This window comes from Phialemonium atrogriseum (assembly GCF_030411735.1).
Source record: "Phialemonium atrogriseum strain 8032-3 unplaced genomic scaffold QBC33scaffold_25, whole genome shotgun sequence".
NCBI lineage: Eukaryota > Fungi > Ascomycota > Sordariomycetes > Cephalothecales > Cephalothecaceae > Phialemonium > Phialemonium atrogriseum.
The window spans coordinates 230,727-249,246 of record NW_026848162.1 but is presented as its reverse complement, the minus strand read 5'-3'; the positions used below and the strand labels follow the sequence as shown (position 1 = coordinate 249,246).

Below are 18,520 nucleotides of genomic sequence, written 5' to 3'. Positions count from 1 at the left end.
GACACGACCACGAGAACGGTACAGCCCGTGAGTTCCGTGTTGCCCATGCCGGCTAGCCACTGTGCGTCGTCATTGAGCGACGCGCTGCTGAACGCCTGCTGGATGCAGAAGCTGAGAGCCAAGGTCAAAGCCGCCGGTTCACGCGGGGGGACATATTCAGTTGAGGCCGGCCGCTGTGTTCTGACCCATCAGATAGTTCGCTATGTTGTACTGTCGCGGTTAGTGAGTCGGCGCTTCTCGATAATGTGCTCTCCGTCCAACTCCTGTACCATCCAAGCTAATTGTCAGAAACATTTACTGATCATTTTCGCCAGCCGCCACGGATCGAGGTCTGCTTTCTGGTCGGATCTGATGGCTGTCTGTTGTTGTTCTCGAGTCATGACAGTCCACGGCGGTAATATGAAGGGCCTCGAGGCTATCTGGCGGGTATTACATACTGCGTGACTAGTCGGTGCGGTGTAAATTCTGTACTAAAGAGTCACCAACGGCTATTAATCTCCGAGTCGAGCTGCAAAGCGACGCTGTAAAAAGTCTTCTGTAACCTCGCAAATCCGGCTTGTCAACCGCCGACCCGTCGACCCTCGGCCCTGCTTCGGTACAAATTTATCTCTGCAGCATCGATGCACGCGCAGAGTAGCGACGCAGTTAGGTGTAGCAAAAGTAGGGTTTCAACAATGCGACCCTTCAGCAAGCAGCGTATAATCGACGAATGTTGACTTAATAGTGGGTGCGAACTTATCTTGACGCAAATATATAAAGATAAGACCATTCAACAACCATAATGTAGTAAAGAGGCAGACAGATTCCGATCGTCACAATGCTCAGTTCCCCGGTATACGTTCTGCTGTTCCTGCTCACGGGATTCAGTTCGGCCCGCCGCAACTGTTCCCCGAGCTCGCCATCGCCCAGCCCCTCGTCGCCCTCCGAGCCAGCGGCGGCTGCTACTGTCAATCTCGACTCGCACATTCTTGTCGACCAGTTCGGTTACCGCCCTGCAGATCCAAAGGTCGCTGTCGTGCGTAATCCGCAGAACGGTTACGATGCCGCAGACACGTTCACACCAGGCTCTACCTATCAGGTACGCCAGGCCAGCGACGGAACGGTCGCATATTCTGGCTCGCCCACGGCCTGGAACAACGGAACCGTACAGACCTCCTCGGGGGACAACGGCTGGTGGTTCGATTTCTCGACACTAAGCACACCCGGGACCTACTTCGTCTACGACGTCTCGGGCCAGGTCCGCTCGCCCGTGTTTACCATCCGCCAGGGGGTCTACAAAGATGTCCTCAAGGCCGCAGTACGCATGTATTTCTACCAGCGCGCGGGCACGGGCAGCGGTGGAGGATCGAAGCAGCCACCTTACGTCGATGAGTGCTGGGCCGACGACCCTACATACGTCGGTCCCGGCCAGGACACGGAGGCTCACGATGTCACAGACCGGAACAACTCGGCCAAAGTGCACGACCTGAGCGGTGGCTGGTTCGATGCGGGCGATACGAACAAATATGTCACCTTCGCGACCGCCGCGGTGCACCAGCTGCTGAGTGCCTACCAGGAGAACCCGGCCGTGTTCACCGACGACTTCAACATTCCCGAGTCCGGAAACGGCATACCCGATGTGATCGATGAGGTGAAGTACGAGACGGACTGGCTGAAGAGGATGCAGTTCAGCTCCGACGGCAGTGTGGCCCTGAAGGTGGGCGTGCTCGGCAATCCCTCGGGTCTGCCGAGCTCCGACACCAGCGCTCGCTTCTATGTGCCAAGCTGCACGTCTTCAACGATTGCCGCAGCGGGGATGTTTGCCCACGCTTCCTACGTGTATGCCGAGTTCCCGGAGCTGGCCTCGGAAGCCGCCGACCTCAAGAGCCGTGCGATCAGGGCCTGGGACAACTACCAAAGCATCCCGACCAAGCAGGAGAACTGCGACACCGGGGTCGTGAGGGCGGGGGACGCGGATTGGGATGCTCCCACGCAGCAGGCCGAGGCGGTTGTCGCGGCGGTCTGGCTCTATGCCGTGACAGGCAATGCGACGTACAGCACGTATGTGAAGGACAACTACAAGATCACGAGGCCTTACAACGACATCGGCTGGACGCGTTACTCGGCGGAGCAGGGCAAGGCACTATTGTTCTACACGACGCTACCCAACGCGGATGCGACGCTCAAGAGCACCATTGCGGCGGACAAGCTGGGTGACGTGCAGGGTGGCTATCAGATATACGGCCTGACGGCGACGGATGATCTGTATCGCAATTTCATGCACGACCCGCAGTACCACTGGGGCAGCCATCAGGTGCGCGCCAACTACGGCAACAGCAACGCGGACGTGCTGAGGTATGACATTGCAGTGTCGAACACCGCACCGTACACGACACGTGCTCTCGAAACGCTGCACTATTTCCACGGCGTCAATCCGTTCGGGATGGTCTACCTCTCCAACATGGGCTCGTACGGTGCGACCTCCTCGCTCAACGAGATCTATCACTCCTGGTACTGGCCGGGGACGAAATGGGCGGATGCAAAGACTTCGGAGTGCGGCCCTGCGCCCGGCTACATTCCAGGCGGCCCTAACGCCGCCACTGACGGCATTCCCAGCTCACTGACGCCCCCGGTCAACCAGCCGTTGCAGAAGTCCTATCGGGACTGGAACGGGGTTGTAGGGGATCCCCAGACGTCGTGGGAGATCAGCGAGCCTGCTATCTACTATCAGGCCGCCTACGTGGAACTACTCTCCCAATTTGCGAACTGACCGTACGCCGGGGCGGGGCACGGGTGATCCTGCTGCTGGGTCTGTTGGAATCTTGATTCAGTGGATGCCAAGAATATGAATCCAACCCAATGTGCATACCTAATCCTACGCTGGTGTAGTTGTCGCTTAAGGCAACCCCACTTAGTATGCTAAGGTTACTATAGTAAAGGCGCAAAGACTTAGCTTTTTCATCAAGGACTGTTTCAGCTTTGCAAAGTCTCATTCGTCGGTTGAGCCGCCTTTGCTCTCCTGGGTTTGGCCAGCTTGTCAGTCTCATCCTACAACCCCTGAAACTCGAAGGATTCGCACCCCTGCTGAGCCAGCATCAAGAGTCAGATCCCTTACCGAAGGCGCAGCAACAATTCGAGTCCAAGACTTTGAGGAAGTAATGTCCATGTAACTAGCACGCCGATATTACCAGATGCAGCCTGTTTTTTGAAGACCCAGAATATTTGACCCGGTACCTCGCTCGCGGGCCTCTTCCACGCGCCGGGCTGGAAGAAAGCCGCGGCGATCAACGCGACCGCCATCACCGTCTTCTCGGCATTCCTGCTCGCAGCCTTGATATTCGGATACGTTCGAGCAGGTGGTCTGAATGCCGCCCTCATCCTGCACCGGGGGCCGTGCAAGCAGTCAAAGGTCATCAACCTGGTGCTTCAATGCGTGGCAACTCGATAGGCCTATCGGACTTTGGTTTCGCCGGCCTCGGGTATCCTACCAAAGGAATGCTTGTCTCCATAGTCATATTTGCCGTCATCATCTGCGCCCCGTTGGTGCTCGGGTTCCGGAAGGTACCGTGCGAGATGGTTGTTGTGGGCAGCAACTCCTTGGCGATAGCGGCCGCGTGTCACACATCGACAATATCTAAAGCCAGACTAGACGGCCCAGAGAAGGCACAGTAGGATGCAGCAGGTTGGTCTAGTGAATCGAGACACCTAATAGACGAAGAAGCTCCTTTACCAAATCCGGCCATGGGAGACAACCAGGGAGGGGTAAATAAAAGCAGAATATTGGTCTTGTCGAGGCTGGCAGAAAGTAGGATCAAGTGGGGGTTCGTGACCATGCCCCCAGCTTTCTATGACGAGTTCAAGGAGGGAATGAGGGCTAGTGAGGTCGGACATTTTGAGTTTCGGGGTGGAGGAGGATCAAGTGCAGAAGCCTACACGTGCACAGTGGTATGCATGAAGGGTTACCATGAGGCAGATCTTGCTGCCGTCGTCAAAATAATCGGCGTTCTCTAGCACGTTGCCCACCCTTTCCGCCGTATCCTTGAGGTGGAATGGAGTCAAGTTTGCCGAGAAGTGGGACTTGTTAGAGGTCTACCAACGCCGGCAAGCCCTGTGTATCATGTCTACCTAGCATGACCCGTCTAGGTGATAAAAACACATGCCAGCCACGTCCAGGACATGCCTAGGTGATAAAAATACATGCCAGACACGTCCAGGACACAAACACCTCCAACACCAAAAATGACCAGGACATGTCCAAGTCTAGACAATGAACTCTCCCTGCGCCCGAGCTCCAGCCTCTGCGGCCTCCTGTCTCCTTTTCTTCTCCATCTCGATAAGACTGCTGATAAACATGGATGGCAACTGAAGGGCCTCGGTACCGTGTTCCTCCTGCTTGATGATATCCTCTGAGGTGCAGAGGTATGTAGTGACAAAGGCGTTCCAGAGGCTCTTCTCGAGCCGCCCCTTCTGGAGTGGCTTTGACAGATAGGGGTCATTTATCTTCACGGCCTCGACAGCCTGATCGACACCGGCCTTGTCCAGGGTGATGGTCTTCACCTGGTTGAAGTCTAGGACCCAGAGCTCCGTGATGCGGTGGAAGAAGTCCTCAGCACCAACCTTGCGTGATGGTGGGCCGGTATACGACCCTGTCTTGAGCATCCGGAGCTCCTTGAGGCTGGCAACTTTCTTTTTCGACGAGCTGCCCAGAACAAATTCGACATCGCGGGCGTCGGTCATCGCAGCCCAGTGCATCAGTGCCAAGGCTTTGGCCATCCTACGGGCCAACCCTTCGACGTCAAGACCAACTGCAGCCCTTTTGGTTCAGATGCATTTTAAAGTTCCTTAGAGAAGAACATGCCGCCGCTTTTCCCTTGCGAGGAGCCGAGGTAGACCCTGACAAGGCAGTCCTTGTTGGCCGGATCGGCGAAAGCCTGTGCCTTGATCCGGGGCGCACAGTACAGGGAGATAAGCAACTCCCGGATAGGGGCAGTGAGAGGCAGGATGCGTTCGGTGACGAGGGGGGTTGTTGGGAGGTTGCAGACTGGCTCGGCTGCCTTGACAAGGGTTGGATATTTCGCAAAGAACTCGGCATCGTCCTTGGGCACATGGAAGTAACATGCTGGAATCCTCACCTCCCCAAATCTGTAGGCGTCAAAATGATAGGCGATGGTAGAGTGCATCATGAAGTCGTTCCACAAGGCCTTGTGGTCGGACTTTGCAAGCTTGGTGACGATGCATGTTCCGTCTTGGGCAAAGACCACACCTCAAGCGCCAGCCCCGATCCGCTGGTAAGACTTGTAGTCCCGTGCTTGTGCGGTGGCATGCCGCTGGGCGGTAGAGGACGCCATACTTGTTGTTGGCCGAAGATTTTGGTGGTGGGAGACGGGAACTCTAATAGCCACCGAGAACTTGAGGTTTGTTAGTCCGGAGCCCTTGTCGTGGTCGCTTGTTCCGATTGCGCCGCAACGCCAATGCCGCGTAACAGCATTAACTTATCTGTGAACTGGCAATTTGCTGAATAACGTAGACGATACACCTGTAGCTTGGATCAGTTCTACTAGAAAACTTGACGAGGTGCGAATGCTTTACTGCTAGCGCATGCGTAGGGTTAGAAGGTCGATCCGGCCAGGTAGCTGAATCTTTGTCCACGGTCGTTATGCGAGGTCAGCTAGGGATTTCTCATGTCAAGCTAAGTGAACACTTCGACCCTCCGAATATCATCTGGGCCTCGAAACGACCACCACTTGAAGGCGCTTGCCAGTCTTGTGCCCTTGTGCGGTGTCCCGATGAAGAGCAAGCCGGCGATTGAGCGATAAATTTTCTGGAATCATCCGTAGAAGCCAATATCATAGCCTAAACAGCGATATCAATGGTAAGTAGTTTGCCATCATCATCGGAGCACGTGTGGTCCATCCTCACTCAACAGGAAAACGGAGATAGATCTTTTTGATGACCAAGCCGCCGAAACTGTGACCCACTAAGATAATGGGAACTTCGTCTTTGCCCTGCTCCAAGGTAAGCGCGGAATGTCTAGCGAAGAAAAAAAAAGATGTAACCTTCTCAGCAAGCTCCGAAAGGAGGGAGAGAGCCTGATCTTGAATCTCGGTCGAAAGGGTTGTGCGAATGTGATGAGGGTATTTCCAGAAGAACAAAACGGCCCGTACGCTTGCGATGGCCACTTCCGCGAGCGATGTTGTAACGCGCAGGGACGGACTGATCAACCCTATGGATAATAATAGGCCGGCGGATATGGCGAGCCAATGTCTCATCGGGAAGGTGATAGTGGATCTGGCCACGCTGCGGGCTTGGGCCCGAAGAATTGGATTCTCGCCTCAGAAATATCGAGCGGAAGCAAGTCTGACAGCCAATACACCCCTTTTTTTCGTCATGAACTTTGCCTTAGTCGGCTGGCCCAGCACAGTCGCTAATTACTAGCCAGCGAGGAGTCTCAGGTACGGGTGGGCGCAGCTTAAAAATCTAGGCAGGGAATTATTGACGGCTTCATATCACGGTCTATAGCATCTCAAGCAGTGACCGGCTGTCGTGTATCTTCGTATCGTTTCAACGTTAGGACAAAGATATTTGCTATGTTTGGCATCAACGCAGCACCCTCACACCCCAGTCACGGTATCTCGAAAACATCACGGTTGCTCAGGTACGGTCATAGGCTAAATAGTCCGCAAAATTCGGGTTTAGAGGGAAGAGAACCCAACCAATCACCATGATCATCATGTGTGCGTTTCATCAATATTCCCTCGCCATGCCCCGTCCTGGCTATCTCTTCATTCCATCCTACCTAGGTACATGCTGTTGCATGTGTGTAGGCAAGTTATAGCTGGCGTAGTCAACATGCACAAACGCCCGATCCACGATTGGCACAGACTCTAGAACGTACTGTAGACTCTCGCTGTCCGCTGCGATTAGCATCTGATTAAAGGGGTCGGACACAAGGTGATTCGGAACTCACCCCAAGTCATGACTATCCCTGAGTGATGTATTGGCATCCAAGACGATGTCGACCTCCACATTAAGCCGATCCCCTGAGTGGTAAGCCTGAAGGCCCTGGATCTGCTTGATCGTCTTTGCGAACCGCATTGTCAAATACAGGACTGTAATTATCTAGTCAGCATGTCCGCCTGGCGATGAAAGGGACAAGGGACGTACGGATTTGTCTCTGGTCTGGGGTGGCTGAGAAACCAGACAGATGCTTGACATGCTCAGAGGCAGTCCGGCTCCAGGTGAATATCACCACGAGAGATAGGAGGAGGCCACCCAGGGCGTCAAGCCACCATATTCGTGCGTAGAATCCAACTGCAGCGAGGTCAGACCGGTGCGGTTGTTATTATAGCTTGGAATGGGGACTCACTAATTGGAAATGCTATAGAACCGGTGTTGAATATGACATCTGTTGATTGACTCCAAGTTAGATCTCTCTGTGGGAGACGCGGGTGAGTGATGCATATTTACCGGTACTCGCATCAGCAGCCCTAGGAGATCGAGTCAGTCGGTGGGTGAAGAGCTGGAAGTGGCCGACTCACAATGCCTGAACACTTGAATTCTTGACGAGGCGACACCACAGCCAGCACATGCCCTTGATGACAATTGTGCCTATCATGATGGCGATGGCGGGGATCCCCAGTTCGATTATCTCGTGATCCGGCGACCTGAGCCGCTGGATCGCCTCTAGAGCCACCTGAACGAACGCCGTAATCATGATGACGGCAAATACCAGAACGCCGATCGGTTCAAGTCTAGGAAAAAAAAACGAAGCATCAGTGCCCCAAATTCTCAACTGAAGAGGTTTTGCAAGAACCGGAACCTACCTCCGCCTGCCGGTCGGGTATCGGTACTGGTCGTGGTGGCTGATGAGCCACGTGGTCACCCAGACGATGCCGGTCGAGAGGAAATCCAGCGCCGCGTCAACCAGGCTCGCCATCACCGACACGGACGGGACGGAAAAGACGACGGCGATCTTGCCGGCCAGGAGGACAGCGTTCGCGGCGAAGTTGATGTAGATGGCCAGGGTGACGATGCGGTCGCCGCTGTCGACGTCATCGTCCTCGAGCCACGGGATGTCGGGCTTCGGGTCGAGGCCATCCTCGTCGTCGTCGTCGTCGTTGTCCCCGTCCGTGCCCGAGAAGAGCGGTGTCAGCTCATTGGGATGGTAGATGTTCCTGGGCGTCCGGTTCACCTTCTTGGTGGTGTTGGTGGAATGCGGAACCAAGTGCGAGCTATGAGTAGGCGAGGCTTCACCATCGGACGGGGGCAAGGAAGAAGGCTCCTCGGTCATGGTGTCGAGGATCTGGACTCCTCGGGGCGCCAAGGCGGGCACATTGTTGTACTCGTTGAGCAGGTCATGCGGCAGTGACGAGTCCAGCAGTTTGTCAATATACAAGTATTGCTGTATGAGGTAGTTTGTCCGCTCGTAATACTGGCGCAGTGGCTTCTTCATGCGGGCCAGTTGGTCCTCCGTCTTCCAATAGCGGTCCCAGCGATAGCGCGGGTTGGTATTCCCAATCAGGCGCATGCTGCGCATCTGCGGACCGTTCAAGATGGCGCTCATGCGGCGCTTGTCCACGCGCTGCGACTCGTCATCATAAAGATCACCCGAGCCCATTAATGCGTCCTCCTCGTCTCGCCGCTGCACCGCATGCAGCGACGTCGTCGAGCGGCTTCGGACAAGGGACAATAACGCCCCATGGCCCATTGAGGTCAGGGGGGCCGGCTCATTGTTGATGAGCGGGGAGGAGCCCCGGCGGTGCCATGAAGCCATCGTGGGTGGCAGGTTCTAATTACCAAGCTTGACCGATAAGGTTGAACTCTTTTCCTGTTCCTGATGATGGTCAGCACGTGGAGGAAGTGTGGCTTAGCACAATGCGAACTGACACAGTGTGGCTGTATCTTAGATAGCCGATAAATAACCCCGCTTATTGATCCGGGCCTTGTCACGTTCATTACGGATACTTACACTCGCATTACTTCATAGCCACGCAATCCGTCCGACTGTCGCCCACAGAAGTCTGCTTGCCCTTTGTTGAGCTTCAAAACGAATTACTCCGCATGGCTCAGGAGTGATATAAATGATTGTATTTTTGATGTAAACCTGTGACAATTAAGACAAAAGGAAGTTTAGGCGAAAACTGATCCCTGTTTGTGGCTGGTATGCATGCCACCAGTACGAAATACTTGTTTTATTTATCCTTCCTGGTGATCATGAAATCGGAGAAGCCTAATGTGCCTTGGCCAGTAATTCTTGGCCACCTTGGCCAACCTAACTAACCTAACTCTGTAATAGTTAGCACCTTGCATTGCCGCTTTCGTGTTTTGTGGCAAACAGGACCACTTTTTGTCTCAGCATTTTTGTATGACGAAAAAGCCTAAACTAAGGGCCACGCCTCAAGCTCGCATTGAGGGATTTCCTCTACGGGGCTAGACGTTTTGAGTTCCCGATTCTTCTGAAGCTTCCCTTCTTCATACACAGTCTCCTCATCACTGCCATACTGGAGGGGTGGGAAATTCGCCATGCAAGCCGCAGCTCCGCTGATAACGACGGCCCTGCCGCGCATCGATTTTAAGACATCTTGACTGGGATGATGTCATCGTCCAGGGACGAACCCGGGGAGCAGAGTTCTCGCGAAGATCCGCGGAAGGATCTGCAAGGGCCAGGGCAGATTGGGGAGGGTGGCAGCGGCAGCGGCAGCGGTAACGTCAGTCCCAGTGGCGGAAGAGGTGCTGCCGGCAACGATGGTAAAGGGAAGGAGAAGAAGAGGGTAGGCTTTCTGGGGGATCACCAGCGCGAACCATCTGAAGACTACTTCTCGTTCCCCGGCACGCCCGGGTCGACGCCCAGCGGCGCAAACACGCCGGGCCGTGGGGAGCAGCTTACTCGGGAAGAGCTGAGCGCTGCGCTGCAAAAGATCCTGGGAGCGGAGCAGCGACAATCACCATCGCCACGTGGATTGCAGGTTCCCGTCCCGCCGCGGCCTCGCCCAGTCTTGCGGAAGCAGGCTACTCAGGAGCGCCAGGATCCAGTCGATATGGTGGCCGGCTCGCCGGGACATCCGCATCGATCCGAGGTCGAGGCCCGGGACCGGGCAGATCGTCTCGCATCGGCTCTGTCTTCACGGAACAGCTGGCAAGCAGATGGGGGATCCTCCCACCCTCTCAGACGCAACATGTCCGGTCATGACGACCGAGACAGCCTCGAGACAGAGGAGAACATGGGGCTTCGTTTACGCCGCAGGTCACAGCAGGCTGCGACGGAGCTCGTCAGGTCGCACTCACGGCGCCAAAGAGAGTCCTCGCCACAACGCGACCGAGACGATGAGGGCTTCCACTCGGGCCAGATGACTCCGATAGCCCCGGACGTCGAGTACGTACCGCGTCCAAACACCTACCGCGGTGGTATCTTGGCTTTGCTGCTCAAGCTGCAGAACAACGCCGATGACAGGAGTGGGCCCGGTAGCAGCGTGGCAAGCACGCCGGCAAGCTCGCCCCCGGCCTCCGGGGCCAGCACCCCGGTTGGGAGACCAGGGAGACAGGGAAGACCGGGCGAGCGGCCAACCGGCGGGCTCTTCGGGCTGCGGGGCCACCACACGACATCGGGATCGGCGACCCCGACGCTCAGCAACCTGATCGGATCGTCGTCGGCCATGTTCACCGCGCCGGGCGTCGCCAGCGAAAACCTCGCGGAGAAGCTGCGCGACCTGCGCGGCCGGTCCCAGTCGCCGGGGGCCCGGAAGGCGCACAAGAAGAAGTCCAAGGCAGCGGCCAAGCGGGCCCGGAAGGAGGACGAGCTCCGCATCACGGTGCACATTGCTGAGATCATCAGCCGCTGCCGCTATCTAGTCAAGCTGTGCCGGGGCCTCATGATGTACGGCGCCCCGACCCACCGCCTCGAGGCATACATGTCCATGTCTGCCCGCGTGCTCGGCATCGAGGGCCAGTTCCTCTACCTGCCGGGCTGCATGGTCATATCGTTCGTCGACAGCAGCACCCACACGACCGAGGTGCACATTGTGAGGACCAGCCAGGGCGTCGACCTTGGCAAGCTGAGGGATGTGCACCACATTTATAAGGAGGTGGTGCACGACTTGATTGGCGTCGACGAGGCGACAGAGCGGCTGGACGAGGTGTTTAGCCGGAAGAACAAGTTCGCACCCCTGCTCCGCGTCTTCGTGTTTGGGCTGGCCTCGGTGTGCGTGGCGCCGTTCGCATTCGAGGGGCGCCTGATCGACCTCCCAATCGCCTTCATCCTAGGCTGCATCGTCGGCCTGCTGCAGCTGATATTCGCGCCGTCCAACGAGCTGTACGCCAACGTCTTCGAGATCACCGCCACTGTCATCACCTCCTTTCTCGCGCGCGCCTTTGGGTCGATAAGGGGCGGGAGGCTGTTCTGCTTTTCCGCCCTCGCGCAGTCGTCCATCGCCCTCATCCTGCCAGGATACACGGTCCTCTCGGCCAGCCTCGAGCTGCAGAGCCGCCAGATCGTGTCCGGGTCGGTGCGCATGGTCTACGCCATGATATACTCTCTCGTCCTCGGCTACGGAATCACCATCGGCTCCGTGCTGTACGGATACATCGACAAAGACGCCACCAGCAGCATCCACTGCAGCAACCCGCTCAGCAACAACCGGAATTGGAGCCTTCTCTTCGTGCCGCTCTTCACGCTCTGCCTGTGCGTCGTCAACCAGGCCAAGTGGAAGCAGATGCCCGTCATGATCGGCATCTCGCTGGCCGGCTACTGCGTCAACAGCTACTCGTCGTCGTACTTCCGCGGCAACGTCCAGATCTCAAACACCCTCGGCGCCCTGTCCGTCGGCGTCATGGCGAACCTGTACTCGCGCCTCAGCCGCCACGTCGAGAACTTCTGCCTCGACGTCTGGGAGTTCCACCTCGAGCCGCGCCTGACGAGGCGCGGCCGCCTCCGCCGCGCCAAGAGCCACAGCTCCTCCGACTCGGGCTACCCGCTCGGCCCGTACACCTCCGACTCCCAGGCCGACCCGGAGACGGCCGCCGCGTCCGACCACCACCACCAGAAACAGCAGCAGCAGCACGACAAGCACGGCGCCCCCCGCCTGCAGCGGCAGGTCGGGTACGCGCTCGCCGCGGCCGCCATGCTGCCCGCCATCTTCGTGCAGGTGCCGTCGGGCCTGGCGGCCGGCGGGTCGCTGCTCAGCGGGGTCAACAGCGCGAACCAGATCACGGGCAACTCGACGACGTCGGCGTCGGTGCCGTCGCCGACGTCATCGAACCAGTCGCCGGATCCGTCGACGGACCTTAACGGCACGGCGTTCAATGTCCTGCTCAGCGTTATACAGGTCGCTATTGGGATCTCGGTGGGGCTGTCGCTGAGCGCGCTGATTGTGTATCCGTTTGGGAAGAGGAGGAGTGGGTTGTTTAGTTTCTGAGGGGGGGGGGGGGTTGTGTTTTATGGGATTTGATAATGGAGTATGAATTAGATGGGGGAGCATTGTATTTGGACTGCGGGTGTGGAATTGGTGTTTTTGGGATTATATACAAGCATAATGTTTAAGGGCCTTGTTGCGAGAGATAGACAAAGTCACATGTGTCAATATTGTGATGATACGTATCAACAGCATTGGGCCAAACCCCAACCAGGGGCAAATATCTCCAGAGGCAGTCGCAGTGATCAAGTTGAAGGGCCGCTTATCTTTTCCGTTCAAGCCGTAAGATGATGGATCGCTAGATATGCGGAGCATTCAAGTATATGTATAACAGGTAAGCCCTAGCAAACATGGGGTGGGTTCATATTAACCCAAATTGGTTTTGATATAGTTACAGCAACGGGCCGGGTCTTCGTTTGCGACATTAACAACGCGGCGCAGCAGATCCCTACGTCTCCAAATAATGGTTGTACCGTACATACATTAACCCGCCAAGCCCTCACGAGTCGAACCGCCCGCCTTTTCCCGTCAACCGCCAAGAAGAAAACGACTACAAATCAATAACAACGAGTATCCATAGCATAGCATGGACGTTCCAGCGGCAATCCCTACACAACAGCACAGCCCAGCCCAGTCCTCCACACTACAAGTCAACTTCTCGTGGAAGAAGTTCAAAGCCCTCATCACCGAACAAGACAACCCTTCCAATCCAGTCTACGTTGTGCACTTCAAGCCCCTCAAGTCACCACAAATTGAAATAAAATCCGGAACCGACGACAGCACCATCGGAAACGGCACCTTCTCCACCTTCTCCATCGACGCCCACTTCGAAATCCGAGGCCAAAAAGGCACCCTGAAAGCCCTCAAGCGCTTCAAGACGGTGTACACCCACCTGTCACGAGCCTTCTCCGACAACGACTCCCCGGTCACCATGACATGGAACAAGAGCAGCGGCCTGAAGACGTGGGACTTTGTCTGCCTGGACGAGCAGCAGATGCCCGTGGCAAGATTGTCGGCAAACGTGTGGGCCGCGGAGAAGCTGGGCAAGATTGAGTTTCTAGGGCCAAAAGCTACGTCTGTGGCGGTTAGGGACGAGATTGTGGTCACGGCATTGACGCTATTTTACTGTACGGCGCACCGTTCCAGCAGCATCCTCAACTTATTCGGTGCTATGTTTGCTCGGCCGGGTCCTCTTGGAAAGGATGGGCCGGCGGAGACGCACTTGGAGGGCGGGAGGAGTAATAACCGGGGTGGCAGCTTGGACTAATCAAGGGACAGGTGTCGGGTACATATTCGGAAGCGCACAAATAGGGGTGGCCTCTCCAAGGCGAGATGAACATTTCCAGTTCAGCGTCACTAAGGGAGTGGCCCGCTGCGACCCGTAAACGGGGTACCGTAACCCTTCGTTGTGGGATCCTATCCGCACGTTTAGAGCCCTGGGAAAAGACCACGTGGAAACGATATGATGACATATAGAAAACTGAAAACACAAGCTCCCAAACGTTCTGCTGAGCGTTTCTAAACACTTGTAGAGAACGCAGTATTTGAGCTACTTTCCATGTCATTCTTCAAAAGGATATCGGGTTCTGTTCAAAATATCAGCATGCTCTTCCACATTATAATCACACTAGGGGCTCTGTCTTACGCTCTACGTAGTGATGGAACCCTTCTTGTCCATCAAGCACAACATTATGACAGCTGCTTTACACTCCCAGTCTGGCGCGCTCCCAGGTTTCGGTGACAATCTTCCAGTACCGTGTCTCGTCTGACCTGACATGAGCGACATGCAAGCCATCCTGGAATAGCTCTTTCCGCACTACAAAACCCCTTGCCTCAGCCTGCTTCGCATGAATCTCAACATGTCTCCAGTCGACCATGACATCCTTAGCCCCGTAGATATAAGCGCGATTTGTCTCCCGGTTCTCCTCGGGATCATTGTGAAATTTGGAATTGGCGGCCAGCCTGTCCGGGCGACCCAAACGGATTATGATCCAGACATACGCATTCAACAGATGCACGAGAAACCCCACGATCCACCGCCGTATCCCCTTTGGAACGCCGGCCATGACGGCATCCTGAGTGGCTGCATACGAGTACTGGCCGGGGCATGAATCATAGACCGTCGCGTGTATAGGGAAGGCATGGCCCGTCTGCCGGCGGTATGAGTTGAACAAGGCCTTCGTGCTCGCTATACCGCCGTTGGAAAAGAGGTGGACCAGGATTTCGGGCCGCGAAGGCGACACTGACAAGTATCCAGAATCCAGCTGAGATCGCAGGTACGAGACCGCTGGTTGCATAGCTTTGGTGACGGTCGACTCGAAGAGCATCTGCTTGAAGATGAACTTGACGATCAGGACCTTGGATGTGGGATAGAGAGCCTGGTATCGGGCAATGTATTTCGCGACGTGCGGATCGCGTGCATCCATCCAGCTCGCCACGACAATCAGCTTGGGCGTGACGGCACCGGCTGAGTTCTGCGCCGGAGTCTCCGCCGGCTCGTAGAACGAGACGAACGGCGAGAGCTTGGTTATCATGGCCATGGCTGCCTGCGCGATGAGAATTGGCGTGGGCAATTTGCTTGCGTGGAAGGGACCCACCGCTTATATGTCGTGCTGTACGGATTACACTAGGAAGGAACCTCGGCTCAAGCCCCTGTCGCACTCCTTCTACCCCTGCCTGGCACGCGCGGGCATGGTTCGCTATTTTTGGATACCCTCCTCAGCCACAGAACATCTCTTAGCGTGTGCCTGTGCCAGGTCCGTGCACGACGAGCCGGCTCGTGCGGGACCAGAAACCCCCGTGCTCGTCTATAACCTTCGGCCCCATCCGACGACCTTGCCTCCTGGGGTGTGGTCATGTAACGGAGGGCTCTGCTGCTAAAACAGTCAATCGACACCTCCGCCTCCCTTCCTTCCCACCCCGCGATGATCATCTGGAGCGGTTCCGATTCCCTTCATATGAAAGGTCTTGTCAGGGTTATTCCAGCCTCTGCTGACCGTGCGCTACTTAGAGTGGGTCCTTGCCACGAAGCTTTTTCCTCTCAGCTCCGTTATGGGATACTTACGACGGACGCTGGCGACGTGGATTACGGCGTCAATCCCGGCACCGACATCCGCAAAGGCGCCGGCATTCTCGAAATCAATCGGCCCATGGAAGCTGAAAAGTGAATTGTGGATGGCAGAGGTTGGTTGTCGAGTGGATGCCTACGATACGGAGAGAAGTGCAGATTCATCTTGAAAGGTGTGCTAGCTGACTCATTCCAAAATCAGCAAATTGAAGCACACGATTCTAGAGGTAGTTGCACAGAAACACGAGTGCAGTACTGATCGGGGTTTTCATCAGACCATGTACCCAAATTTACGTCTCTGATAGCGAGAACTTAACCTGATTTGATGTGTCCTTATCGCAATTCACGACGACAGCGACCTGGTACCAATTACCGGCCCCAGGTACCACCGTACCGGTCACCTCCCCTGTATGGTTCGGCATCAAATGGTTTCTGCCGGCCTGGTGTCTCCTTGGTACCCCGCACTAACTACGGCTGACCATAGAAGCCACCTGTACAGGCCAGGTACTAACAAATCGATCAATTCTCGGCAGGTGGCCATTAATGTAGGTAGCTATCAGCAGCAACAGCAGAAACCGTCGACATGTCGAGATGGCCGAGTCCGAAGCCAGTGACCTCTGGAGAATAACATCCCTAGGTAATTTCTCCAAATCCGTTGCTGCAAAGTACTGGAGGGGTCTCCAGAGCCTTAAGCCACAGACCATGTACACATTGGTGGGGAGAAGTTGGAGAGACAGTTGGAGACAGTGGCGGGGTAACAGACAGCCTGGTTGAGAAAAAGGAACTTTGCTACTCGTAATATCTACAACCTATCTAGGTAGGTAGGGCAGTGAAGAAAGCTTTTGGTATTGGCCTCTACATTCCAGGGTAGTTGCCCGACTTCCTGGCCCTCTTCATCGGGACAAATTAGGCTATGCCGTGGTCTCTCCTACAGCCCGCCGTAATTCGGCGAAAACGCCGGTCGCCCCCCCCACTCCCGACATCGGTTCCCCGCAATGGCGCAGACTTTGCAGCACTGATTATTTTCCAGGTTATCAAAGTTCAGTGTTTATATACCTTCCATTATACCCTCTCTCTTGTGGCTTAGTATTCAAGATATAGTTTTGTTCCCGCCAAATTTCCCCCCCCACCATCCTTGAAACCCAAGACTTAAGTACAAGGCCCCAGGGTTGACGTCGCGACAAAAATGAAACTTCTCTACCCCAACTCGCTCAAGCTCGACATAAAGAGCATCGAGGGATTCGCCGTCACGCTCCACCAGTACGATGTCAACGCTCCCATTCCCGAGGAGCTGATCGACGCCGAGATCCTGGTGACTTGGACCAACTCCGCCTCCAACCTCAAGGATGCCGCCAGCCGGATGAAGAATATCCGCTGGATCCAGTCGCTCGCCGCGGGGCCCAACGACGTGCTCAACGCCGGTTTTGACACATCAGCCATCACCGTGACCACGGGCTCAGGCCTGCACGACCACACCGTCGCCGAGCACACGCTTGGCCTCCTTCTCACCGCGGCGCGCCGCTTCCACGAGATGCGCGACTACCAGCTGCGGTCCGAGTGGCCGGGGCACCTGGGCGGCCCGCAGCCCGACCGGCCGGCCGGCTCCTTCCGGACGCTGCGCGACGCCCGCGTCCTCATCTGGGGCTACGGCAACATCGCCAAGACCCTGACCCCGCACCTGACCGCGCTCGGCGCCCGCGTCCGCGGCGTCGCCCGCCACGCCGGCGTCCGCGGCGGCGTCGAGGTCGCCGACGAGTCGGCGCTGCCGCAGTTGCTGGCCGAGACCGACGCCCTTGTCATGATCCTGCCGGGATCCGACGCGACGCGCCACGCCCTCAACGCCGAGCGCCTGCGCCAGCTGCCCAAGCACGCGTGGGTCGTCAACGTCGGCCGCGGCATGTCGGTCGACGAGGACGCGCTCGTCGCCGCGCTGGAGAAGGGCGAGATCGGCGGTGCTGCCCTCGACGTGTTCGAGACGGAGCCGCTGCCGTCGTCGAGCCCGCTGTGGAAGGCCCCGAACCTGTTTGTCTCGCCCCACGGCGCCGGGGGGAGGCCACAGGGCTCCGAGGCGTTGATTGCGGAGAATTTGAGGCGCTTCTTGGCGGGACAGCCGCTGAACAATGTCATCAGCATCAAGGGGAAGCTGTAGGCACGCACATAGATACATAGATGTACACTTTCTATTCAATGTCCAAATCTGTCTATAGCATCTCGAGAGTCTATATCTTCGCCATAATCTACCCCAAGAATGCATTCTCAGTGACTCCCGAGACGGACAGCGATCGGCAGCCGTGGGAAGTGAGGTGCTTCCATACAGAAACTGAATTATTAATCGAGCATAACGCAGGCCGAGACCATAGCCACTGTTGGCAACGAGATGGGAATATTCCTTCCGTCCGCCTCTCTCCTCTCCCTCCCGGAGTCACATTGTAAGGTGATCTAGCAGGCGACTTCTATTCACCAGCTATCAGGTTAGCTTATCAGTCTAGTATTCTTTCACGCTACACCCCCTCGTCGGACGCTTCCCCCCCTGCAGCACGGTCAACTCCAGCGAGGTCCCGAGCAGCTATACGGTCCGGTGGAACGCCGGTACTCGGGGACCTTCAACCCGGAACCCCAGCGCCCACGGGGCCTTCTCCGGGTCAGAGGTCTCAAATGCGGCCCGACGGAAATACTGTTCCTCCCGCAACAATTGCCGAAGATCAAGAGTCAAATGCTACCAGGGGGAGAAGGGGGGGTGGGGGGGATGTTTGACGAGCCTCCCTCCTCACCCAGCGCACCCCTCTGCCCACGGATCTCTTCGGCGTTTTCGCTTGGGTACGGATGGGCAAGTAGTCTCCTTGTTACCCTGCCATATTGCGACAGGTTGTGGGTGGAGAGGCTGAGGACGAGCCATTGTGTTTTCGTTTGAGTGAGTTGGGTCGACAGGAAATGATGGGTTTGGAATGGGAGAATTGCTGGCTAGACAAGACTCGTGTATATCACTTGGAAATAATCACACTCATCCTTCTCCAGTATACTTTCCAACTGCGAGACAGGCTGGCGAACCAGTAGAACAAAGTGCCCA

At 56.3% G+C, this 18,520-nt stretch overlaps 7 protein-coding genes across 7 annotated transcripts; 4 read left to right on the top strand and 3 right to left on the bottom strand.

The window, feature by feature from the left end:
* Positions 1-817: 817 nt before the first annotated feature.
* QBC33DRAFT_595593 (glycoside hydrolase family 9 protein) lies at positions 818-2,751 on the top strand (the record flags this gene model as incomplete). The annotated part of the gene is made up of 1 exon (XM_060431837.1): positions 818-2,751. One exon carries the CDS (start codon positions 818-820, stop codon positions 2,747-2,749), a length of 1,932 nt encoding a protein of 643 aa, XP_060280484.1.
* A 1,488-nt stretch (positions 2,752-4,239) lies between these two features.
* On the bottom strand, positions 4,240-5,302 carry QBC33DRAFT_580488 (zinc finger protein-domain-containing protein; the record flags this gene model as incomplete). Its single annotated transcript, XM_060431204.1, has 3 exons — positions 4,240-4,792; positions 4,834-5,242; positions 5,275-5,302. The coding sequence occupies 3 exons, from the start codon at positions 5,300-5,302 to the stop codon at positions 4,240-4,242; spliced, it is 990 nt and encodes a 329-aa protein (XP_060280483.1).
* Positions 5,303-6,737: 1,435 nt separating this feature from the next.
* Positions 6,738-9,187, bottom strand: QBC33DRAFT_202435 (cation diffusion facilitator 10). The gene is made up of 8 exons (XM_060422600.1): positions 8,866-9,187; positions 7,803-8,812; positions 7,518-7,730; positions 7,447-7,466; positions 7,346-7,384; positions 7,144-7,290; positions 6,947-7,088; positions 6,738-6,886 (listed from the first exon to the last, which is right to left on the bottom strand). Exons 2-8 carry the CDS (start codon positions 8,750-8,752, stop codon positions 6,772-6,774), a joined length of 1,626 nt encoding a protein of 541 aa, XP_060280482.1. The 5' UTR covers positions 8,753-8,812; positions 8,866-9,187; the 3' UTR covers positions 6,738-6,771.
* Positions 9,188-9,572: 385 nt separating this feature from the next.
* Positions 9,573-12,389, top strand: QBC33DRAFT_562010 (uncharacterized protein; the record flags this gene model as incomplete). The annotated part of the gene is made up of 1 exon (XM_060430174.1): positions 9,573-12,389. The coding sequence occupies one exon, from the start codon at positions 9,573-9,575 to the stop codon at positions 12,387-12,389; it is 2,817 nt and encodes a 938-aa protein (XP_060280481.1).
* Positions 12,390-12,836: 447 nt separating this feature from the next.
* QBC33DRAFT_202473 (uncharacterized protein) lies at positions 12,837-13,978 on the top strand. The gene has a single exon (XM_060422601.1). It carries the CDS (start codon positions 12,973-12,975, stop codon positions 13,651-13,653), a length of 681 nt encoding a protein of 226 aa, XP_060280480.1. The 5' UTR covers positions 12,837-12,972; the 3' UTR covers positions 13,654-13,978.
* On the bottom strand, positions 13,970-14,952 carry QBC33DRAFT_547638 (uncharacterized protein). Its single transcript, XM_060428762.1, has one exon. The coding sequence runs from the start codon at positions 14,924-14,926 to the stop codon at positions 14,090-14,092; it is 837 nt and encodes a 278-aa protein (XP_060280479.1). The 5' UTR covers positions 14,927-14,952; the 3' UTR covers positions 13,970-14,089.
* Positions 14,953-16,467: 1,515 nt separating this feature from the next.
* Positions 16,468-17,671, top strand: QBC33DRAFT_478169 (D-isomer specific 2-hydroxyacid dehydrogenase). Its single transcript, XM_060425284.1, has one exon. It carries the CDS (start codon positions 16,640-16,642, stop codon positions 17,600-17,602), a length of 963 nt encoding a protein of 320 aa, XP_060280478.1. The 5' UTR covers positions 16,468-16,639; the 3' UTR covers positions 17,603-17,671.
* The last annotated feature ends 849 nt before the right edge of the window (positions 17,672-18,520 follow it).